The following is a 26,533-nucleotide window of genomic DNA, read 5'->3' as shown; positions in this document are numbered from 1 at the left end:
ATGTATATCCTGGAGGGAGAACATTATACTAGCGATGTGGTTACCACATCACATACAAAATCTATTAGGGTACAACAAGACACAAGGGATTGTGTCTTGATGTGTGGACATACCTTATGGAGCAAGGCAGGACCACAAATTCACTACATGTGGGTCTACCATCCAAAAACAAAACTTATTTAAAAAAAAAAAAAAAAAAAAACTGATCGCTCCACTTCCCTCCACTCTTTAAAGCTATTCAAACCATAATTAGCTAACTTCTACCACTTGTTATTCATTTTTTTACTAGAGGTAGAACATTTACCCTCTACTCTTTAAAGCTATTCAAACCATAATTAGCTATCTTCTACCACTTGTTATTCCCTTTTTTACTAGAGATGCACAATATTCCATTGTTGGTTATTCATTTATCATGTCATTACTTCATGGTTTTCACTGTTCAATGGAATGTTTAATTTAATGTTTGAATATATTTAGGGCAGGATTCCCTATATGCTGTATATCTCTGTGGTACCCTAAATTTGGCAGGGGTACAAGAACTGGGTACACATCCCCAGATATCAAAAAAATGATGTAACATAGTTAATAAAATTTTGGGGGCAGGATCCCCTATATGCTCTATATCTCTGTGGTACCCTAAATTTGGCAGGGGTACAAGAACTGGGTACACATCCCCAGATAACAAAAATTGATGTAACATAGTTAATGGAATTTTGGGGGTCTCCACAAGAACTTGGTATGCATCTCCACCTACCAGAAGCTTGGTGTAACACAGGTTATATTGGTTGCCGCATTTCTGCTATAAAAGGAACTAAAATCTATAATAATTAGATAAGCTGCCCAAATTTCCTGATATGGAACCAGTTCCAGAAATAAGCCTGCCTTCTCAAAGTGTGAATCATCCATTAGCACAATGCAACATGAATCATATGCCAAATATTGTATATTACACCAACATCACAACTACATCATTCAAGTTTCACTGCAGTAATGCCATCCACTGAGGAAGGTTAAGAGCATGGCTTGACAGATTTTCTATCATTATATACCACAGTAAAGAGACATTCAACAATGCACAAATCCTTTGTTAGTGTGATACAAATTGTATCAGCACAATAGAACAAGAATTGAATGTCAAATATCAAACATTTGCAATGCACAAGAATCGAATTACAAATACTAGAATTTTCTTTTTCTTTTTTCTTGTGATCTTTCAGGGGTTTCTTCGTTCTTTCTGGATTATTTAATCTCTCATTTATTGGCCACTACAGAACCTTAGACATACTGGGTAGATTTTTTCAAGGCTGGAAAAAGCCTGGAAACCCACATATTTCCCATGAACATCGAGGAAATGGACCAGAGATATTTTACGATTAAAAAACGACTTAGCATACCTGTCCAGAAGTTTCCTGGCTGGAGTCTTCCATAAACATTTCCTGGCAGGAATTGAAGAGGAGAGGGTGTTTCTTCTACTTAAGATGTTTACGATGTACTGAAATTTTGATCATGGACCTAAATGTAAAGGTACTGATAAATATGGAAATACAGAAGCCATTTAAGCATCATGTTTCCAATCTTATAGAACAGCATCCAACTCAAAAATTGCGGTATGTTTGTAAGAGAGATGTCAAGATAACCAATATATCATAACCATAACAAATTTGTTACTCCATGGCAGATAGACCCTGTATGACCATATTCCTTAAAGTTGCCAAGCAGCAACTTCAGAATTCACTTGCAACGATCGACTGATACTTAAAGCATCATCTGTGAAGTAGAAATGTATTTTGAGGACCTGACGTTTTTTATGTCTTCAAATACCAGAAGACCACTATAGAGTACGTGACCTGATTGTCTCAAGCAAGCACCTACCCAGTAAAGACCAGTGATAAAGATTCATAGGAACAATAAAATTAAAACAAGTATGATAAATAAAAATAAATTTGTTGTTATTGATACACGTGTACATGCAACAAATCTTTCAGGCATGCTCTTCTTACCTACCAATTTTGTAAAGATGGTAGTTTTATTGACAATAGACTTTTCATATAACTAGTTTAGTATTTAATAGGTCCCTCCAAGCTCCCTGCTGCAAACTGCAATCAGAAAACAACACGCTAGTAAATGCATAGGATTAGACAGTCAAACTTTACTCTTAACTGAGCACTCTGGATGTGATCTGTAAGAACTCTTCAATAAAAGTTACCTGTCGCACAATGGGATTGGTTGATGTGTCAAACTCGTGTGTCATACCCTGCCAAACTATCTGACCTTCGTGGAGGAAGAGCAGCCTGGCAAAGCCCTGGTATTCAAGTTAAAACCACCAAAAGATGCAGTATGCATGCAGCCTCTCAGCTGAAATGTTCCAGTTTATAACAGTGGTTGGTGTGCAAACCTAAATAGACTTGCATTTAAAATAAGAGGAAAATACCTACATATCTAAGATTACCTGTCAACTGCTCGCCTTATTGTGCTATGCTGATGGGTTACAACAATATACGAAGCAATCTTTCCAGGTTTCCCCACTGCATCACGTCCTTTAATGTGCATTGCTCGGATAAGATCCTCGACAACAGTGGATGCAATTGGATCAAGCCCAGCAGTTGGTTCATCATACATTACAACCTTGCATTAATCCATAGTATATTCTTTCAAATTGAGCTATTCACACTATCTTTCCATACACATTGTATGACTATCATGTCGAAAAGGATAAGGTAAGAAGAACAAACATAATTACAGGTTACATATGTATGAAAAATGAACTCGCACAAAGACAACCAGAAAACCGCATACAAGTTTGACTAAGATGCAACATAAATACTCAATATATGCAAATATAAGATATGTCTCCGTAAATAACATGGATAAATGCCCAGTGCAGAAGGCAATAAAACAGAAGTAACCAAACATGCCAGTTTATATCCATACATTTTCATGGCTGCAAGAAGCTCATAGTGTCAGCTAAATAAACTAACTGGTTAACCTTGACAGTATATACTATATACTATATTCCCCAAAACGATATTTGGAACATTGGCTGAAACGCATACAAGCAAAAATGCATCCATAAAAAGCAAGAGGAGAACTCAATTTCAGCTAGGCAGGACACGTGATATTCCATAAACAGAATTCCTTCTCTTCATTAGCTTGTTGATGTGTCTGCTATATCATACGTGATGTTTGACTGACCATATAAGTTAAGTGCCACTTTTCCTTTACCATTGTTTGGAGACTTGGCAGTCATTTACTATTTTTAATAAGGCACAAAAATGTGAAGACTATCTAAAATATGCACATCTAAACATGCAAACTGTTAAATTAGTTATCATATATGAATACACATATCACAGCATTCAACAATCCATTGCAATGTCAATTTAAAGGTGAGGGATTAGGAGTTGATGTTCGAAATATTGTTGTCATTGATATCAAAGACAGGGAGACTACAAATTTACAAGATGCAAAATGAAGATTGTCGAAAATACTGTTTGGATACCTAGTTTTTTTTATGCCTAGTTTGCATAACCAGTTTTTGAGGGCATTTTTACTCTAAACACATAGTTCAAATGAGAGCATAGGATATATAGTTGAAAATCTTATTCCGAGACCTTTCCAATGGTATATGGCACTCCCTCTAACTCCATAGGAATGAGGAGATCTGAAAGATTATGTCAGGTCAGCCCAATCAGTTTTACAAGTCGACCATAAGTGAACATGGAAACACTATAAATAAAGGATAGATGAGTGGATTTGAAGATCACCCAACCAAAGACGAAATCTGAAGTGCACAAGAGAAGCTTGGGAATATTCTTGGGGTTTTAAAGATGAAGCAAAAATGTGATTTGTGTAGTTAACAAGTAATCTTGGCATTTTGGCTATAAATTTTCTTCTAGAATGTTTCAGACTGAAATTTTGAGGAGATAGACTAAAGATCTTCGTATACATGCGTGAAATTTCACGCATTGGTTCGCTACGTTTTTGGAGATATGCTCTGAGGAAGTTAGGGTTCTTGAATGCTTCCTAAAATCTTCTTCAAACAGGTCAGTTTGTCATTTTCACTATAACTTATTTTTTGAGATGTTTCAAACAGTGGAATCTTGAGGATACAGAAGCAAGATCTCTAGATACCTGTGGTAAAAATTTCAGATTTTGGTTTGCTATAATTTCATAAATATGCCCTGTGGACGTTAGGGTTTCTAAATACTCCTGAAATCAGTTTCAAACATGTCAATTTGGTATTTCACTATAAGTTATTTTCTAGGATGTTTTACACTGAAATTTTCAAAGCCCTGTGGAGACATATAGCAATACCTCAAGTTAAAATTTCAAACTTTGATTCTATTATGAACCTTGCGCCTTAACAATGATAGGAAACAAATAATTACAGTCCTCTTTGAAGGGGAAGCCTCCTTTTACAATGTATAAAATGTAAAAGACAAGATTTGATGATCCTAAGTCTAAGTCTCCCTAGAATATATATAGGTCTTTGAATATGAAACTTTGATCTGTAATACTCTGATATGTCTTCTCTACAATTACACAGGTTCGACTACAATTTGATGTGTCAAATAAAAATTATGGTTACTTTCCCAAAACTTATTGATTTTTGGTCTGAGCAAACTTGTATAATGTGTCATGTGTCCAATTCTTCAAATATAATTTTAAAATTCTTACCTGAGATACTTTGGTATGTCTCCTAAGATGTCTAAATATTTCATGATCTGAAAAGTCTTAGAAAAGACATTATAGTGAAAATATCAAGCTGACCTATTTGACACTGATTTCAAAATCCTTCACAAATCCTAAACTTCCATAGTGTGTATCTCCAAAAGTATAGTAGCAAAAAAAAGATGAAATTTGAATCAGATGTTCCCCAAGATCTCTACACACACTAGGTCTCCTTAGTGTCTATATATATATATATATATATAGATATATATGAGACAAAGAGTACAATTATAATAAAATGGGACCGTGAAAGTTTCTAGCCTACATAATAATATAACAATAGAAATGTAATCACTCAATACTAGGGCTTATTAAAGGGTTTTAGGATTAACATGGAGCTTATATAGGGCTTAACAGGTTCATTATACTTTCAGATATATTCCTTGTGGAAGTTAGGATTTTTTAATTATCCTCAAATCAGTTTCAAACACGTTAGCGTGCAATTTTTACTGTAACTTCTTTTTTGGGACTTTTTACGCTGAAACTTTTAGAGATCCAAGGAGGCCTACAAAAGTGCCTCAGGTAAATTTCAGAATCAAATTCACAAAATTAGATACATGGCATGTTTTATAAGTTCATTCTTGGGAAGAGGCCAAAAACAACAAGTTTTGGGAGAAGCACACCTGGTGAAGGCAAAAACAACTAACACACTTAATAAAGGCAGAAGTAGCAAGTAGACTCATGAAGTAGGTTAGTGTCTACAAATATTTGTAGCGGTGCGGATTGGTATCTCCAGTAGGTTGGTGCCTATGAATATTTGCAGTGGTAGGGATTGGTGTCCCCAATAGGTTGGTGCCTACAAATATTTGTAGCAGTGGGGATTCGTGCCTCTAGTAGGTTGGTGCCTAAAAAGAATTCCAAAAATAAATTTTGTGGTTTTCTTATGGTTCATGAATGTTTAAACAAGTAAAAAATACCATATATTGATTCACCTCCCCCTCTCAATATAAGTGTGTGCTTAACAGTTAAGACAAATCCAAGGTTGTGGTGTGCCAAAATATTCATTCAAGGCAATTAGCATACAAAATATTCACTACTAGGGCAGTTTCCATATTTGATTCGGTTCCAGAGTGCAAAACTATACATTAATGCAGCTTTAATCAAATCCTATTGTTCAATGTTGATCATTTCCTACAAAATGGTGTTTAATCCATGTATAATTCTGCCCATTGAATGGTGTGCCAAAGTACCTAAGTCCTAACTCGACTGTCATCCAAGAATCTTTAGTAGGTCTTTCAAATCTTCACAGATACACCATTGGGTTCTTCCCTTCTAGACTTTCTCAAAATGCTTTCAAGCATATAGCTCATAAAAATTATTCTGCCACTCTTCAAAGAATTGTTTCGATCACCTTCAATATCAGGGGATCTTCTTGTAAAGCTACCATCATTTGCGTGATTCCAATGTGGGAGGTCTTGCAATTCTTCCTTTTTTGCAGAAACAATTTCTCCTTCCTAAACTTCTAGGTTCTTTGTCAACCCAGAACTATTCCTCTTCCGTTATTTTCACGTCATCCTGTGGAATTAATTATAACTAATTGAAACCCTACTCATATTGATCCATGGACAACTTTCGGCATCTTACATACATGAATCATTGGTTCAAGTTAATAAACTAGCAATTTCTTCCAGCTTAATAGAATATTAGTATAATGGTCATATTATTCTATATACTTTAGAATTGATTTAAGTGATAATAAATGAACAGCAATTATTATCAGTGAGTTACATAATAAAATTTAATTTATCTTTGTGAGTCACCTCCCATGAGACTCTTGGTGCTTCACCTATGTGCCTTGTGACAGAAAAAAACATTGGTCATATTTGAATATACCAGTCCAAGCTTAGGACTTTTTCTCTCCAATATTGTTCTATGTATGTTGTGTGTGAATTTCTTTATGGTGCTGCTTGTGGTATTTCTGCAGATTAACTGTGTGCAAGAGTATGAAAGGTCCAAGATTTCGAGTGGACACTTCACCCATTGTCAAGGGATCAAAAAAAAAGCTTTAGAAAGATATCAAAAGAGAGTGCTAGTGTTTGGATTTACAGAGAAGGTTTCACAGTCATCGTGAGAGAAGTAAAATAGAAAAAAATGACAGATAGCCATTGAGTAAATTAAATAAATGAGGAACTGTCGTAAAATATATTATAAGGGACCATTGTGTGAAAAATATAAAAATATATTTGGGCGTGAAGACATATATAAAGTATAATAAATGAGATATAAAATAATATTAATAAACCAATGCAATTGAATAAGAATAAAATTGGAGAAGGGGATAATATTAGAAAGAATAGGCCAGGAGAATAGGGATAATGAGAAGAAACCAAAGAAAATCTTAACATTCAAGGCAGGGTACATGAAAATTATTAAATAAAATGAAGGAAAAAACTATGAAAATAAAGAAATTATGAACAAACACAGAAGATAAACAAACAAGTCAGCAACTGAGCGCTTTTATTGACTGAGGCGATGAATAATAGGTTTCCAAAATTGGCTGAGTTTCCATTGCCTCAGTCAATAAAAGCCCTCAATTGCTGCCTTGTTTGTTTATCTTCTGTGTTTGCTCATAATTCATTTATTTTCCTAGTTTTTTCCTTCATTTTAATTTAATAATTTTGACAAAACTCACGGAAGACTAGTTTTGACAAAACTCAGAGAAGAAAAACCTGGGAGAGTAATGAGGAGAGCTTTGAAGGAGGTGACAGTGAAAAGTCTGGATTTTTAGTTTGTTGTTTGAATGTTGAATTCAGAATTTATATTTTTAACATATAAAGGTGAGTCTTCAACATATAATGTTGCCCAGCTTCCAGAAGTTCAATGGACATAATCATAATATCTGGAAACAGAGGGTGACAGCGAGTTTTGAAAATCAGGAGTTAAAGGAAGTCATGACAAAAAAGGTGACAGGGATGATTTGAAGATGAAACAGAACAAGAGTATGGTACCAAGAATCAGGAGACGGTTGTATTAACAAATTATATATGACAAGGGATAATTCCTATGTTGCATGAGTTTCTGGAACATGGGAATGTTGGGAACTTGGGTACGGGTGTCGGGTTTCCCCAAAATTTACAGGAAACGGCTAATCGGGAACGGTAATATTATATAATAAAAAAAATTAAAATATAAAAATAAAAAATATATAATTATATAATAATCAAAATTAATATTAAATCAATTTAAATATATAATCTCTCTTATATATAAATATATTCTCTGGGTGTCTCTCTTCCTGAGTCTCTCCCTTTTATATATATAAAATATTAAAATGTCAAGTTCATTATCAGTTCTCTGACACATGACCAGTGTTTGAAACAATCTGCCTTAAAAATACAAAGGAACAATTTTACCTATGTTTCTCTAGTTATTCTTATGAGAAAAAATACAGCGACTCTAATTGTTAAGCATTGACTGCCACATACAATATGCACACAATCTTCTGCGATACATAGACATAAACAAAAAAATAAATATGCATCAGCATGACATCCCAGATATCGCCCTTACATTGAGGTGTCACACGCTTCCTTAACCCATCAAGAGATTGCTCCAGTTTCTCAATTAAGGATATCGGTGTTAAGGATGTCTTTGGCCTTTCTTCCTGCAAAGGTTTCAACAAAGCCTCATGTTTTGTGGGCAGTTCAACATATTTGTCTACATGCTTTGTATTCCCCAACCCCAGGGAACGCGGGAACTCCAAAAAAAACAGTCTTCAAAGCTCCCGGAACTTTCCCAAGCTCCCATTGCAGCTCCCACAGAAAAGGGAACGTTCCCATACAGTTCCAAAGCTTCCAGGAGCGGGGGAGAAACTGGAACGGGTTTCCCACCTCTAGGGAGCGGTTCCCGAGTAACAGAGGATAAGTCTGAAGATGAAATAGAATATAAAGAGTCAAGACTATGGTACCAAGAATCGCAAGACTGTTGCATTAATGTAATTATCAGCCACCAATATGTTTCTGCAAGTGCAGGATGCCACCAGTGCTTATAAGGCATGGAGGAGATTGTTGAGCCTCCTTAAAACTTTAGACAAATATAGAGTCCTGTACCTCAAAAATTTGCCTTGCTCCATTAAGATAGAAGGGGAGTCAATTTCAAAAAAGCTTCTGAAATTGAAGGATATCAAAGATCATAATGCTTGCTATAGGCAGAGAGGTAGACAAGGGCATGGTAGTAATTACTCTAAGAGTCTAAAGAGTTTGCCTAAATCATTTGAGCACTTCATTGAGACAGTAATATTCCTATGAATCCACTAACATTACCTTCAACAATTTGTCAAGCTAGTTGTCGCAGGAGCATTGAACAAAGCAATTTGTAAGTGACAGTGAAATGTCTAGGAGTCTTTCTACTGCCAAACATAAAGATAAAGGCAAGTAACCACATATTGGATGGGAAAGCAATTCATACCGTGCAACTAGCATGTAAAAATCCCACCTAGAAAAGAGAAAACGCTAAGAAGGTGTTACATACAAATCTCTCATTGTGACCAATAAACTTGAAAAAATAAATCAAATGTAAAAAGGTAATCAAACAATAAAAGAAAGGAAGTAAACCATTTGTGTTACAGGCCATTTCGTCACATCTGTTCAATAGGCCTGCAAACCAGATAAATCAACATCCTTGAACATTTTGGCATAATCCCTTCACAAAGCCATAAGCATCACTTCTCCAAAAAGTCCGAGTTTCTGGGACAAATTGCCTAAAACCACTGTTTTTAGCCCCAGCGCACCTTGCATACTTGGCCACCTGCGCTCAGCGCATGTTGCATACCTAAGAACCAGCACTCGTCAGCACATGTTGCTCCCTTCTACAAGTGCACTGATTCTAAAAATCCAGGAAAAATAAAAAATATCTCTGAAGCTACCTCTTCCAGAAGCTTCCAAGGTAGTTTTAACTGTTTACCATGGATAGAGATCTTGAATTCCTATCTGATCCTAGTCTAATGGACCTATCTCTTATCCCTTGAGCTCATCCTCCCATCATATGTGGATCTCAAGCCTAGAATGGTAAATCCTAAACTACCACACTCATCCTATAAATTTACTGTCTCCCATAAGGTCTAGGTTGGCTTTCAGAGATTGATAATTTGATAGTGCCCTCATGCTGCTCCTTTGAGCCTAAAGGAGTCACCATATTCATGCATTAGGGTTGATGTTCAGGTGTGCTTTGTGACAAGGAAAGCCAAGTGAACTTGGAGAGAGATCTACAAAGTCAGTTTCTATTTATGGTTGTAAACTCTCTCATATATTTGTCAATACAAAAAGTATCATGTTTTCCTATATTTGTTGTGTTATGTTTGCACCCATGTATTTCAATGCCATGCTGATTCATTGAATATAGATTTTAGATTATGCTATGTGGATGTTGTGGATCCTTTGCTTGTTTTAGTCGTGTGCGAAAGTTCTAATTCTTCATCCAACTCACAATGAATTAGTATTGTCTGCCTAATACACAATATTGTATCCACAATAATTTCCCAGTACAAGAATACCACAATTTAATAATCCAGCATTCAATTGTAACAATGCTAATACTATCTAATCAACTGTTACTAAACTGATTGCAACACACTGTCTACTATCTCTTGGCTAGTCGTGACGAAATGTGTTATTACAAGGATGGTCAGTGATCCGACTTCCCTGGTTCTTTCCTCCAGCAATTTAGGATTCCCTATTCCGTTGTCCAAGTTTAAAGTTGCATATAATGGAAGAACTACCTAGAACCGACCTTGATTTTACACAAGATTTGGAAGTAGCCGCAGACCTAGAAGAAAGGAAGTTTAGGTACTTTCCCTGAGGATACCCGTAGCCCCAGTGGGATGTTTGTTGACCTTAGGACACCTGGTTAGCTTGTTGTTGGTGCCAGGAACGAACCCCAATTATGCAATCCATTGGTCTTAATTAGCCTCAAATTTGGGCCTGTGGCCCTCGGGTCCAGATCACTTCGACGTACCTTAAACACTAACGTCTGCCCAGACTGGACTCCTAAAACTCCAGCGAACTGACTTCTTGAACTAGGTTAGGCCATGTTGCACTCAGAAGGCTTTACTGCTCAACCAATACTCTGGCAGCCTCATAATTTTATCCAGGTAGCCTTCATTGCTTCTGAAGAGAGAAAATTTGATGACCACAGTGGGAAGATAGCACTTGTTGCCTTGACTAAAGTTGTTGACCACTGAATAGCCTTAAGTCTCTTCTTGCCTACCAGAACAAAACTGAGTTGCCTCAGGGGACTATGTTGTGCCAGAACAAGGGAAACAAGGTGTCTAGGTAGGGCAAGATCACCTCCATCGAAGCTAATCAAAAAAGAAGGGGTCTTAAAACTCTCAAAGCCTCAGGCTCAAGAAAATCAGAGATATTCCAATCCAAGTTCATGATCCAAAATGATTCCAACTCCCCTTTATTAATAGATTTTTTCATGGGGTTCACTCTAATGTGAGGGGTTGCAATTGCAACCCCCAATTTGGGCTTTTTGCCCCAACTGACCCAAAATTTACCCAATGTTGCCCCAAATATTGGATGATTGGGTTTTCCCCCTTTATCAAGACTATATTCTATGGGGTTGGATAAGCTACTTCATCCTCTCATGGTAAATTGATCCATAGGGGAAATTCCTTGACCTCAAGCAATGGCCAACCTAGGTGCCATAAAATATGCCCTTCTATCTTCAAGAATGAGAACTCCTCTTCAATCTCCACAGCATCCTTATTAAGTTTTTGCGGCCTAATAGCTAACATATTGGAGAGGAATGTCACCATGCAATAGTCACTCCCTTCATTACGGATTCATAGATCCATCCTACGCTAAGAGTACAAATATATGCTATTATTGAGGCAAATTCTGTTCTCGGCCCTGTTACCACTCAAACTAGCAAGGGGCCAAAAAGGGAATCCTAAAGGGGCATATGCTAGATCAAGGGCAATGCTAAAGACTTAGCCCACTATCACCTCAGCTAAGGCTCCCTACTCTTTATGGACTTTCACCGATGGGAGGAAACCCGGTGTATAGAGATTCACTTGTGAAGGATAGATCAACAATGGATATGAAGTGACCTCAATGATCCTTTCCTAGAAGGGAGTCAAGAGTGGGGCTTGCTTGCTTCTTAAGCAAGGTACAAGGCTTTCTAGGAGGAGGTGAGGATTTAAGGGCTAGGTTAAAGGAGTGTGACTTGTGAAGGAGCTCCCCAATCCCTAAAATCCTTGCAAAACTTGGATTCCCGAGTTGTCTTTGAAGAATTGACTTTGATGAGAAATGGGACCACACGGGACCAAGTGGACCCAACTTAGGTTAAGAGGAGGGAGTTTAGCAACCAATGATGATTTTAACCTAAACAAGGAGGGGAAGAGGATCAAAGAAAGAATTTCCACTTAAAGATGCCAAAATGATCCTATGAGGTGCTAGCCTAGGGAAACCCAGGGCAAAGTTTGATCTCAGGGCTAGGGCTTGGGATATCTCACAATCCCACTGTCAGAATTTCTTCAAATTTGGAGGAGACCTTGAGGACACACCAGCGCAGGAGAGGCCAGGAGATCGAACTTTTTCTATGGGTATTTTGTTGGGAAAATGATGCCCTAGGTGACCCAACGTGGCTAGACCTAGAGAGGAGGAAAAGAAAAATGGTTTTAGGGTGATCACCTTATGGTGGACCAGTGCCTAATTCCTTTGGGGATATGGAGTCAAGAAGAATAATGAGAATGGATTTCGTTTCTAACTCAAGGAGGCTCTAAGGACAACTTCGTTTGGCATTAGGGAAAAAGGAAAGTGACCTTAAAGCGTTTATACTTCGTTTGCAAATCAAGATGGCTTATCAAGATGAATTCGATCTCTAGGAAAATTCGTTCAACATACATGGCCCATACATAGAGATATGCTATATAGAAACATAATTCCACAATTTAGCAGTAAATGCATGCAGCAATTAGCCCTAAAATAGTGAAAATCCCATTATCAATGCATGTGACAAAGTAAAAGAAAATAGCATTAAGTTTGTACTTACATGTAAGAGAATATATCCAACCATCAATAGATTTGCCAATCAAGAAGCTCCAAGACAAGAAAATGTAATCCAAACATCAAAATTCATCCATACTCCAATTTCGTCCACCAAGAAGGAATAGCGAAAATCTCAAGAGAGAGAATGATCCAATCCAAGTGATGATGCTAAAATGAATCCTCATCACTTCTATTTATACACTTCTAATGAGTTTGATTTAGCTACTTGGGCCTACATTAGCCCCTAAAATAAAATAATGTGCAAAACAACTAACTTTTGGTGACAAGCCCACCAAACTAGCTCATAAACAAAAGAAGCCTCTCAAGAGGTCAAATGATCAATAAACATATCGTTGGGCCTTCTAAGAATCACGATGAAGTCCGTAAGTGCCACAATGATGAATAAGACTCCCAAAAATAGTGGACAAGGGGTTGGCCCCTTGTTCTCCAAATAATAAACCTGTGGTGCTCCCAATGGGTGTGAGGGCAAACAAGTAACCTCATGGGCCTCCAAGTAGGTCAAAGATGCATGTAGACCATCTGTAAGGGCTCATATGATGGTGTAAGTGATGCCACATCAGCGTACAAGTCCTGGGTCATTTGTCAAGTGTATGGTACAACTGTGGGGCCGGTTGGGCATGGTGAGCCAAATGCATCTTCCTCGTCCAGTAGGTGAATCTCGAGCAATCTTTGAACATCTTTGGGGATCCATGGAGTGTTGTCTACTGTTGTGGAGATCCATGGCTCTCAACACACACCCTACATGTGCCAATGTAGCCCCCTGAACGATTAGAACCCCGTATAGGGACACCATACCCAAAATGGAGACCATCTGCACTCCTGCATAAGATCCAATGCGTTCCCTAGCCTTCCAGTACAACAAGTCATCAAAGGAAATCGAGTTAAAGAGCTTACAAACCATGGACAACAAGTGGGCACTTCATAATGGCATGCCTTTCCATAGTGAGCTTTGGCATGTGCTAATGTCTCCAAGCTCCAAATGGGGTTAATCAAGTATCCTATTAGGTGGTTTATACCTTTAAAGGGGATAGTATGTACAAGGTACATCCTTCAAAGGGTGGTGGCATGTGATAAAGAGATGAATGGAGTAGGGAATGAAAAGGGGCAGCCCTAGGCTGTTGAAATCTGGTAGCATCGGATGTGCTTTAAGCCTCAAATTTTGCAGGGAGGCTAGGACACATGTAATCCAAAATACCCAGTAATCGTTTTGGGAAATTCCACCCAGAGACAGTATTATTAAAATAATTAATTATTTTTAATGGATGCCTAAGTCTAAACTTAGGAAATTAAAATAATTAAAGTGTATTAATTAAACTGGGGGTGAAACTTCTAGAAGAAGACGATGATCAAGCCAAAATGATTTGAGCCATTGATTAAAATCTAATCTGGGTTGTTGATTGATCAACGAGAGGATTATAAGAAGAGGCCTGATGGGCATTTGGAAATCACATCGAGTGAAAGATCAGAGATCGATTTTCTCAAAAGAGCAACGCAGCAGTTGCGGGAGAAGTGATCGAGGTGATTTCTTGCAGTGAGGGGCAAGGATAGTTTTCGGAGGAAGTTTTCCTAATCCGAAGAGTACAAGGTAGAGAGGGCAAAAAGACGTCTAGAGAGGATGGCGTAGGGCCACGCAGAGCTACGTTGTGGCAGCGCAGAGCTTCAGAGTGAGTCTGAAATTTTGCTGAGGAACAGTCAAGATCTAGTAGCAGAGCCAAGGTGTGAGACCAGGAGGCTAGAGGACCAAAGTTTCCAGTTAGCAAAGGATCGAGAGGAGGTGCAGTGCAGTCCCAGCAGCAGTGACTGTGTGGGTGTGACGCAGTACTGCGTAGAGGTTGTGCAAAGGCTCATCTCCAATGCAGATCAATGTCGGATCTTCCAGTGACAGGGTGAGATCATCTCACTACTTTTTCGTCTAGTTAGATCTCTGTATAGGATTGCCAGTTTGAGCATCCGAAGAATTGTATTCAGAAAAATACTGCTTAATAATACAAACCCTCAGTTGTTGCACCGGTTTTCCCGCATTGGGTTTTTCCAGGGACATTTGTCCAAAAACAACGATGTCCATTATGTGTTGTGTATTTCTTCTTGCTCAGTTCTTGTTTCCGCATATAATTTAATTAGTGAAGGTTGCAGTGTATTGGTTTCGATATTTACCGTAGAACATAGTAAATAATTTGTTCAGTTATTTAACCAATAGAAGAAACTTAATCAGTTACTGCAGTAGAAATTTGGGTCTCCAAATTTTCACATGGTATCGGAGAGTAGGTGAAGCAAGAGAGCAGACCAAAAGAGTCGAGCATTGAAGAGGAGGGAGATCGAAGTGTTGCATAGGCAGCAGATCGAATTCCCAGAGGGATTGCGCAGTGCAGGCCAAGAGGGAAAGATTCTTGAGGAAAATCTCTCTCCGAGTGAGTTGACAGAGAGGTAAGATTTCCAGATCGAGATTTGTCAGCGGCAGAGGGAGCAGCGCAGCAGAAGCTTCAGCGTAGAGCAGTCTTCAAGTGGGACGCAGTTTTTTGCAGTTGTTGTTGGGGCAAAAAAAACGTCAAAAGAAGGAAGGAGACACTTTTTGAGGGAATTTCTTCCTCAGAGAATTCCTAGCCAAGGAATTTGTTTTCTCATTGTTGAGCAACAGTAGAGAGGTGCAGATCTACTAACTCTAGTAGGGAGTGCATAGGCCAGCCTAGCAACAGCGCAGAGAAGAGAGGAGGCAGTTCGAAATTTTTGTTGGCAGAGATGGTAGATAATGGGCTGAGAGATCAAGATCGGTTGGACGAAGCATCCAACTATGTGATCTGGAAGGCTAGGATCTCCTGCCTTCTGGATGAGCATGCCTATGTCGATAGTGTGGTAGTTGAACCCGCAGATCCAGATCCACTCAAGAAGTACAAGGCTAAGATGGCGAAGGCAAGCGGTTGATCCTCAACGGAGTGAGGGATCACGTTGTATGTAACATTGTTGATCTGAAAATGGGGCACTTAGGCTTCTTGTTTAACTTACAAGAACCTCTCCCACTTCCAAAGCTTATTTATTCCCAAGTCTTGATGATTAACCAATGTGGAATTAAATATGTGCTTGAAAATAAGGTGTATGCTTATGTCTGTTTTAAACTATTTATGTGCTTTTAATATTCTATTGTTATGTTGATATAACATATATATATAACAGTAAACAATGCAGCAATAAAACAAAACACATAGGACAGCAATTTAATTAGGAGTTCACCCAAAACTCTTGGGCTACATCTCCGTGAGCTCTAGTCGACTCAACTAGGCTCTCTAGGATTATGGCAAAGTCCTTTTTACAAGCTCTTGGCTCAACTCCACTGTTTTACACAGAAACAATGGGTTTAGATACTATTTTATCCCTGGCTCTTCAAGCTCTCGGCTCTCGCTCTGGCTCTTCGGCTCTGGCTTCTTTGGCCCTCTGCAGCTCTCTAGCTTTTGCTTTCTGCGCTCCTATCCCAGCACTGCCCTCAGCTTGCCACTGCCTCTGTCATTCTGTGGCTTTTAAGCCAATCGGTGTTGTTTGTTCGTTTTCCTCTTCTAAGCTCTCTGGCTCCCTGTCTCTGTCCGCTCAAATCCCCCTCTGAGCATTAGCAATCATTGCTAAACGCCTTCAGGGATGGTGGCCACCTGTTCTGTAATGGGAGGAACCATCGGCGCTTGAAATCCCCAGAAACAGTCGTTCTCTGTTTACACAGAGAAATACACAAATACACAGGAAAATTCGTGCAAACGCGGTCTATCGGACTTCAAAAATCATTAATTCCACCTTATATCCTTTCGGATCCGTCTTCGGGCGCCATCGCAAGTAATCGTTGATCAACAGCTGTTATTGATTTCGGGTGGCTAACGCGCACGGAGATTACCTGCCCGAAAAGGGTGGTTTTCTCTCTCCGGCGCCTAGCCACGTGGTAGCCAGTGTATGGGCTCGGGCGGAGCCCGGCCAAAACCACTTACCGCCTACGGCCCGCCCGAAATCCCGCTCGTTTCGTGGTTTCCCTTTGTATTTGAAAAATACATTAAAACATTGAAAATCCCGCAAAATGGCTTTATGGCGGACTTGAAATGTTATGCATTCATAAACCCTTTCAGGTCCGGATTCATCGCTTATCACATCGCATATGTGTTTTGGGTAAAATCCCAAATACACGGGAAATACGTGAAAATCCAAATTCCCAGACCTGAAATTTTATACAATCGAGCTTTGAAAACTTATCGGGTCCGGTGCTTTTATCGGCATTAGGGGTCGTCGATCGCCAATCGCCGATCGCAATGTCGCTCGGCCCGGGGTTCTGTGCATCGCCGATGCTGAATCCGATCATCCGATCATCGGCGTTCGGCGTATCACATGATCACAATCACCAGATCCAAGGTCCCGATATCGCATATGTGTCTGCCTTCGATCCGATACATTGGATCGGCAGATCGGAGGTTTCTCCCCTTTCCGCTTAAGTCCGCTCTTTTGCCCTGGTCCAATGCGATTTCGCTTTATAAGGGGTTTTTTGCACATTTTAGAGGATTTTTCCTCTTTTTCTAAAGAACATAGGGCATCTTCTTTTGGTGATAACTTCTGCATCCTAAGTCCATTTTTGCCTATTCAAGTTGCAGTAGATTTAGAATGAAAAGATCTTTGCAATGGGGCTATGTCCAGGAACTTCCTTGGACTTTCATTTTCCTCTGTGAGGAACGCTTAGACTTAGGAGTCTATCCAAAATCCATTTTGGATCAATTGTTGGCAAAGGGACTTCCAAGGAATGTGGGATGCCTTCGCTACGTTGAATTAGGGATCTTCCGAGCAGCGAAAGATGTACTTGGGAGGAGAAAATGAGATCTGCGAGGATGCAGAAGGGGGAACGCATTGATCTGTTCATATTGAAGCTTCAGGAAGTCTAAGATCAGTTGGCAGCTATAGGGTCATCACCTCAACCTACAGAGATGGTGAGGTTGGCCCTAAATTCAGTCTTAGAAGAATGGCAAGTGTTTGTCCAGAGTATCCTGGGCAAAGAGAGATTGTCGAATTGGGAAGGGATGTGGGTCACTCTTCAACAGGAAGAGATGAGGCGAGACTTAGTCAAGTGCAAACTTGATAGCAGCAGCAGCAGTGGGATGAAGACCAAGGAGGAGGAAGAGAATGTAGCCCTTGCATCAAAAGAGCAACAGGAGCAGCGGAGGCAGAAGAAGGATGTCTCAAAGATCAAATGTTTCCGGTGTGGTGAATTTGGTCACTACACTACACAGTGTCCTCTCAAGAAGAAGGACAAGGACGAGAAACATGATCCGCAGGCTGCAACCGCAAAGATCGAGGAGGAGGAGTTTTCCATGGTTGCCCAGATACCCCCAGGGGAAAGGTGGGGTGATCTAGCACTGTAGTTCGAAAGTACTGCAGATGGGCAGGATACTTGAAGATTCCAACTCTTGGATCAATACCTTGCTACGGGAGCCCATATCAAAAGTAGCAAGATGGACCAGTGTCAGTTGGTGCAAAGGAGTGTCAGAGTGACAGTTGCAGTGGCTAGGAGCGCCAGAGACTGAGCAGCGCAAAGCAGAGTTGGCAGCAGTGCAGTTGGCACAGTGCAGAGTCAGCAGCAACGCAAAGGCTTCAGAGGGTCAGCACAGAGACTAGTAGCAGTCAAAACTCCAGCAACAAATGCATCATGTTGAACACTTGTTCAGTATTTTGGATGCTTTTCCATTGTTGTTGTTGTTGTTGTTGTTGTTGTTGCAACAGCAGCAGCAGTTGGAGAGGGTTGCAGTGCAGATGCAGTGGCAGGGCCAGTAGCAGCGCAGATGCACCATTTGCGCAGTAGTTGGTGGGCAGTGATGTCAGACATGAGCAGCGCAGAGGGAGATGTTACAGAGTCCAAGTGATGCTTCAGCAGGTTGCATTACTAGAGCACATTCCTCGCTAAGGGGGAGTTTTGATTTCTTGTAGCATCGGATGTGCTCTAAGCCTCAAAATTTGCAGAGAGGCTAGGACACATGTATTCCAGAATACCCAGAAATTGTTTTGGGAAATTCCACCCGAAAACAGTTTTATTAAAATAATTCATTATTTTTAATGGATGCCTAAGTCTAAACTTAGGAAATTAAAATAATTAAAGGGTATTAATTAAACTGGGGGTGAAACTTCTACAAGAAGACGAGGATCAAGCCAAAATGATCTGAGCCATTGATTAAAATCTAATCTGGGAGGTTGATTGATCAACGTGAAGATTATAAGAAGAGGCTTGATGGACATTTGGAAATCACATCGAGTGAGAGATCAGAGATCGATTTTCTCAACAGAGTAGTGCAGCAGTAGCCGAAGAAGTGATCGAGGTGATTTCTTGCAGTGAGGGGTAGGGATAGTTTCCGGAGGAAGTTTTCCTAATCCGAAGAGTACAAGGCAGAGAGGGCAGAAAGACGTCCAAAGAGGCTGACGCAGGGCCACGCAGAGCTATGTTGTGGTAGCGCAAAGCTTCAGAGGGAGTCTGAAATTCTGCTGAGGAATAGTCAGGATCTAGTGTCGGAGCCGGGGTGTGAGACCGGGAGGCCAGAGGGTCGAAGTTTCCAGCTAGCAGAGGATCGAGAGGAGGTGTAGCGCAGTCCCAGCAGTAGTGACGCAGTGCTGCGTAGAGGCAGTGCAGAGGCTCATCTCCAGCGCAAATCAGTGTCGGATCTTCTAGTGACAGGGTGAGATCATCTCACTACCTTTTTGCCCAGTTAGATCTTTGTATAGGATTGCCAGTTTGGGCATCCGAAGAATTGTATTCAGAAAACTACTGCTTAATAATACAAACCCTCAGCTGCTGCACCGTTTTCCCACATTGGGTTTTTCTGGGGACATTTGTCCAAAAACAACGGTGTCCATTGTGTGTTGTGTATTTCTTCTTGCTCAGTTCTTGTTTCCGCATATAATTTAATTAGTGAAGGCTACAGTGTATTGGTTTCGATATTTACCGTAGAACACAGTAAATAATTTGTTCAGTTATTTAACAAATAGAAGAAACTTAATCAGTTGTTGCAGTAGAAATTTGGGTCTCCAAATTTTCACATGCGCCACATGTTGGGGTACTAGGGTAGCTAGCGAAAGGGAGGCCCACACTTGGGTATATAATGTATAGGAGGGAGCAATCGTGGTACATGAGGTGCCCCGGCCTTGATTTTTCCACCCTTCTTTATATGCCTTTTGCCTTTTATGATTTTTCTTTGATTAACTACTCAGGGCTCAAGGGAAAGAGCATAATGTGTAAGGTATAGTAGTTGATACCCCCTTAAGGGTAGGGCAGTTCATTGCCTACCAGGGGTTGGGGCAATCATGGGTTCTTAAATGATAAAGGAGGCTCATTTAGGGCATATAGGAACCAAGGTGATGGCCATGATAATGGGGTGGAGTTCATGTATTGGCTTTTGCCCATGTGCTAAATATGTTTGTCCCAGACATCTTTTGCATTTTGTGGTACTTCTTCCTGTTGAATGTGGCCAATTATGCTTTTACTTTTATTTTCAGCTACATCAACCTTCGGAGCATCATTCCAGGCCCGACCCAAGGTGTGGGCAAGGGGAGGGGGAAGGCTAACCCTATGTGGACCTAGTGGAGGAATGTGGACCCAGGTGGGAGAAAGGATGAATGGGGTTATAATGAGTGGAAGGGGAGAGATAAATGCGAAGGAGGGAGCGGGACCACGCAACCAAAATCGGGGTTTCCCATGTAATACCAACCCTAAAGCCCAAAGGTTAGTAAAATAGATCCCACGAGACTAGGGTCCAAGGTTAACATCCAAAAGAGGTCTAGGGGACAAGAACACAGACCTAACCCATTCTTTATGTCGAATCCCCCCATTAATCCATGCCCAAAAGTATCCATGATAAGCAAAATACAATACTCAATTACCAAATGACAAGGCATACCTTTAGGTTCGAGAGGCCCACCTTCAAACATATGATCGTGATAGATGGGTGAGGAACCACATGGTTGCCTCAGGAGGCGGAGAAATCGTTTTTAATTTTAGGTATGTTCTATGCTTAGAGCAATTTATTTCAATTTTCACAGTTAGCTCAATATCTTTTCCAGATTAGCAATCACATCAGCATAATAGTAAATTGCAGATAGGACATAAACATAAATCGCATAAGACAAGAGGACACAAGATGTGGCGCTAGCCATGGACAAACCCCAATGTGTGGAAACCCTTGATCAATTCTTCTTATATGTTCTTCAATAGTTCAGCACAAAGAGAGAGAGAGAGAGAGATAGTACATATACAACAGAAGTCAACACTTTGACTTATCTAAATAAGAGCATAGATCATCTCTGAGAAGATGATACATGAGGTAGCTGAACTCAGTTGAAAACATGTTGCTTCCACTGATTCTCCAAGGTGACTCCATCACCATGTTGCACCTATCATTGTGTTGCACCTAATCATCACGTTGGACCTCATTACCATGCTACACACATCATATTGTTGCACCTTGTTGTAACTTATCATCTTGTTGCACTCACCAATGCTGCCTCATATTGTACCTCACTGTACCCATCCTGCTGCATCTCATGGTAGCATTTATATCATTGTACTGTACTTTGCAAGTGTTGCACACAACATGCTACACTTCACTTTGTCATGATGCCCATCATTATGCAATAGCATTCCACATCATGCTGCCCCTTATCACAATGCTGTCACATCTCATACTGTTGTACCTTCCTGAACTGCATCATCATGTAGTTTAGAGGATTCTCTATTTGTTGCATTGGATGACATTCAAACAGTAGATTGGGCAGCCTTTATCATGGACAGGTTAGGCCATCAACAGTCCTACCTACCCTCACACATTGGCAGTCCATGCTACTCCTAATGTTATCCCATAGTCAACAAATCAACCCCAGAAGGACTGCGGCCAAATTTCTCCATAACCAGCAGTTAGGGTGAGACTAGAATCCTCTCATTGGGACTGCGGCTAGCTGTAAGTTGATCTCCACTTATTGACTATGGCTAGGGCTCTTTTAGACCTTCATTGGACAGCGTATAGAGTCTTCCTAAGGCCGTGTATTTAAGCCTCTCCTTGCTGTGACAAATAGCCTCATTTGTGATAGCGTATGACTGTGATTTTATCTTCCCATGATTGCATCTAGGGCACTCTAGAACAGCAGCATAGGACCTGTGTTTAGGCCTCTCCATACAGCGTTATGGAAGCCTCCTTCACAGTGTTAAAGCTTCTCCTTCAAGACAGCGTTAAGGTATTCTTTTATGACTGCGTTAAGGTCTCTATGACTGTGATAAGGTTTCTCCTTCCTGATTGCAATTAGGACGTCTTCTTATCTGTGATAAGGCCTCTTCTAGGACAACGTAGGAGAGCCTCCTTTAGGGCAGCATAGGTGCCTCTCTCCAATGATAATCATCCTTCATGACTACATCCATAGTGCATGCGTCTAGGTCTCTTTAGATAGTGTCTAGGGCTAGGGCAGCTCCCTTAGTCTCCTTTCCTCCTGCGTCTAGGGCCTCCTCCTCTTAGACTTCTCTTCCACTAAAACCCAAAACAAGTGGAGAGAAATCAAGAGTGAAGTGTGTGCAAATGACTATCAAGTCACCTCCTTTTATACTAAAACATTGAGCACATGTGGGGGTTATTTGGTTGCTGGCCGACCTTGACGAATTGTCCCATAACACAATAAAATTCATATCTCCGTGAATACTTATCGGAATCGGATGATCTTTAGATCAATCCTACACCTCTCGATAAGAGGGATCCAAGAAAAATATCAGTTGCCATAAATAAGATGACCCACATGGAGTTTGGCCCTAGTTGCCAATTTTAACAATGGCACGACGAGCTAGTTGGTGGTTGCAAAGCACTGCTAGCTGCCGGCTGAGGACCATCTTGGAGAAAAAAAATATCCTGGGGATATCACCCACAAAATGGTTGGTAACAGGCCCTACATCTTCCACTTCCCTTTTTCTTGTTCCAAAAGTTTCTTCACTATTGCACTCTTCACCAATCAATTGGGTCTCATATTCCTCTTGCCTCTTTGGGTCTTTGTCATTTGATGCTTCTTACTTAATAGAATCTGCATCAGGGCATTGATTTTGCTTTTCCTTAAACCAGCGTTCATGGTCCCCAACTTTTCCTTAATGGTCTGCACATTTTCTTCTATTCAAGGGATCCATGTCTTTAGGGGAACCAATCCTTGATCCAAGGTTTTTCTATGCTCTCAAATTTTTCCACATGACACTTTCATATCACTCAGCAACATATTTCCTTCTTGTAAAGACATACTCTCGTGCTTAATTTTGTTTTGTATCTGATATACTTTCTCATCAATTTCTTTTAATCTTCGTCCTAGTCTAGTATGATTTATTGTGGGAGCAGTGTCGCTTTTGGGTTGTGTGGAATGTTTGGTCTAATCTTTCTTGTCTCTCAATCCAAGCTTTCCAAGGATTCTATAGTTCAGTGCATTGATTCGATTTTCATCCAAGGATTTGCCTGGAGTTGTGGTTGTAGCCACTATATTTGGTGATTCATTAGATTTTATGTCCTTCCAATGAAAGTCAAATATTCCTTCGAGTTTCCTCTTACGTGATTTGGGCTCCAAATAGTGACCTTTACTTGGCCTCATGCTTGCAGCCGATTGACCAAGATTAAAATTTAGTGTTGCAGCCATTTCCAATTCGAGCACTCCATCATAGCTAGGTCTAGTGTCCTCAAAAAATTTCAGAACATCCCTGGTATTATGTTGCTCATAGTTGTCAATCATGGCCTCTAAAAGGCTCCCATTTCATTGAACCAACCATCCTACTAGTTGAAAAATCTAGGAAATCAATAGATAGGTGATTTCTCTAATTATGATAATTGCTTGTGATAGTCTTTTTACTTCTTGATTATGATCTCTTCTTGAGTTATTATTGTGTTCTTTTCATCAAGACAATTACCAATTCATGAACAATAAAGAGACAAGAGACACAGTATATAGGTTGTCAGCCAGGACCAAAACCTCTCACTCTTTGAGAGGAAAACCCAAACAAGTTATTCTTATAGAACCTTCAATTGATGAATACCAAGACCATGACAAAGACCCTTGACACTAGAGCCCTTCCAAGACCAAGTCACAAGTCTCCTCTTCACCCTTAGATCAATGTTGCTCTTCCTCTTCCTCTTCTCGGCTTCCTTCAGAATTTCGGCCTCTTCTTGTAGGTCTGCAATACCTTTTCTTCACAACAGAAACCCTAGATCAGTTTTGCTTCTTGAATAGTCTCCTCAAGAAGGAGACTCTTTTCTCTTTCTTACTCAGCATCCTTGAGCGAAGTTTTCCACCCAAACAAGATCACTTTTAGTTGACTGCAATCTTCAACCTTTCCTTGCCAACTTCGGACCTGCAACCTTTGCACATGTGAGGGTAAACTAGCCCAAAATAGTCCACAATGATGAAACTATCCTTCGCAATCCCTCCTTCCTCCTTGGCTGACTTTAAGGCTCCTTCTAGGATGATTTGTGCACTTGATATTAGAGACTTGCTTCACCGAATTGATTGCCTCCAAATGAGGTCGAGCACTGCTATATATAGTTGTTTGTCCATGACAGTTAGGCCGACATGATTACAAGGGTAGGCCGACTTCATCTTTCTCGAATCATCCTTTCATTGTAGGCCGACTTGAGTGAGGACTAGTGACAAGGTCTTGGAGGGTGACTTACAAAACAAATTTGACCTTTTACCATGTGTAACATGCCTTCAATACATGACAATGACTCTTTAGACTTTTATGACTAGATGACAAAAACCCTAAGAGCTCACAATGGGAGCCTTAACTAAAAATAAAATCTCCTACTCATGAAACCCATGACGCAAACATTACAATAATTTTATTTTTCTTCTTATGTCTCTGATACCATATTGAATTTTCTACAAGATGTACAATAGAATACGACTTTCTGCCAAATAATTACTTCCTAATGATTTCCAACTAGTATTTATTCCACTATTAACATTGAATAATTACACTTCAGAAAATCTCAACAGTAAATGCAGTAGAAATAGTGAAGATCATAGAAAGACAACCATGCACAATAGAGACAATAATTTTATGCTAGGAAAGTATTAAAATTGGCAACTAAGGCCAAACTCCACCTTGGACAGCTCATATGATGGAGATGATATTTTTGATGGATTCCTTTTTCCGAAAGGTGTAGGATTAGATCTCAATCTGACATGTATAAATGAAATTATAAATTTATTTCTTCTATGGACAAATTGTCAAGGTCGGCCAGCGATCTAATGTAGGCTCAAAAGCCTAAAAGTCATGTCTCTTCACCTTCAACGTTGCATATAAATAGAAGGAGCATCTACCTCATTTGGACATTCATCATCACACACATATCTCTCTTTGCTCATCTGATTAGGTTGTACAAATTTCAAGACAGCCTTATTCTCCTCCACACGTGCGAAAGTTTGACTGAGCTTTTTGATTTCTGCGTTGATCGAGTTGCAGCCAACTGTGACTAGCGTTGACCGAGCAACATTTGACCTTGTTTGACTGCGATTTTTGTGGGAATGTCTCTGTTTGGGCAGGCCGCATATTTGGGCACAGAAACCGAGATTTTTTGTGTTGTTTGACCAGCGTTGATTGCAGCAAGTTTGACTGTAGGTTTGACTATGCGTTGACCAAGTTTGATCGATTTCTTCAGGATTGTTTTGGGCTTATTTGGACTGTTGTTGGAGGTCGCATTGACTGGGTTTGACCGAGCTGATTTGGAGGAGTAATTCTATTGGTTTGACCAGCATTGATTTTCTAGTTAGGGCATCCTGTTGACTACAGTTTGACTGGACAGATTTGACTGTGTTTGGGCAAGTGAATTTTGTATATTGTACTCTCTCTCTCTGCTGAAATTTTGAAGAATAATAAGAAGATTTGATCAAAGGGTTTCCCCACATTGAGGTTTTTCCCTGGCATCCGCCAAATGTTGTGTCCTCATTTCTTGGCTTGTCTTCTATTTATTATTTATGTTCCATCTGCATTTACTATCATGATAATGTGATTGCTAATCTGGAAATTGATATTGGGCTAATAAGAAAAATTGAAGTAAATTGCTCTTAAGCATAGAGCATACCATTATCTAAAATTAACATGGTATCAGAGCTGAGGTGAAAACAAAGCCCAAGCAAGAGTGAAAACAACAATCACTTAAAAGAACAATCACTAAGATTTGTTGGACAAGGACCAGATTCAATGGCCTCCGCATCTTACTTCAAACCTGATGATAAGCTCAATGATAAGTTTGATTATCACGCATGGAAGATGTCTCTTGATTTGACTTTGGAAGAGCATGATGTTATGGACTATGTGCAGGGAAAGATTACTAAACCTCCTTCAAATGCACCAGCTGCCGCTAAGACAAAGTACAAGAAAGGTGAAGTCAAAGCTAAGAAGATCATCAGGGATTCTATTAACAAGAATTTGGTTGCACACATCTCCAATTTGAACACATCTAAGGAGATGTATGATAGGTTGGTTGGCATGTTCAAAGTTAGCAATGCAAACCAAGTCCTCTTTCTCAAAAACAGGTTGAAGGACAATAAAGAAGGGAAGAGGTGAAGATATCCAATCCTGCTTCATAAGAATTATTGAGATCAAAAATGATCTTCTTTCAATTGGAGAAGTTATTGTTGATAGGGAGCTCACTCTCATTGCCCTTGGAGGTCTCCCTCATGAATGGCATGTGTTCAACACTACTATCCTCAACAATGATAGGATTCCAGGTTTTGATGAATTGTTGACTAGATGTACTCAAGAAGAAACAAGAATGATGGAG

The 26,533-nt window shown here is 39.9% G+C and overlaps 1 protein-coding gene across 7 annotated transcripts in view; it reads right to left on the bottom strand.

The window, feature by feature from the left end:
• Positions 1-1,627: 1,627 nt before the first annotated feature.
• Positions 1,628-26,533, bottom strand: part of LOC149153510 (protein TRIGALACTOSYLDIACYLGLYCEROL 3, chloroplastic-like) — a 114,615-nt gene continuing 89,709 nt past the window's right edge. For 2 of the 7 annotated variants that reach the window (XM_089438053.1, XM_089438052.1), the window contains 3 exons: positions 2,450-2,625; positions 2,207-2,291; positions 1,628-2,096 (listed from right to left, as the gene is read on the bottom strand). In XM_089438053.1, coding sequence (XP_089294179.1) covers positions 2,058-2,096; positions 2,207-2,291; positions 2,450-2,625 — 300 coding nt within the window. In that variant the 3' untranslated portion in view covers positions 1,628-2,057. Of the gene's footprint in view, positions 2,097-2,206; positions 2,303-2,449; positions 2,626-26,533 lie in introns of all 7 variants that reach the window. The other 5 variants (XR_016262228.1, XR_016262226.1, XR_016262229.1 and 2 more) reach the window with 5 other exon arrangements.

This window comes from Pinus tabuliformis, chromosome 9 (assembly GCF_031772625.1).
Source record: "Pinus tabuliformis cultivar Carrire ecotype Pingquan chromosome 9, CPIR1, whole genome shotgun sequence".
Classification (NCBI taxonomy): domain Eukaryota; kingdom Viridiplantae; phylum Streptophyta; class Pinopsida; order Pinales; family Pinaceae; genus Pinus; species Pinus tabuliformis.
The sequence above is the reverse complement of the archived record's forward strand: the minus strand, read 5'-3'. Positions and strand labels throughout refer to the sequence as shown.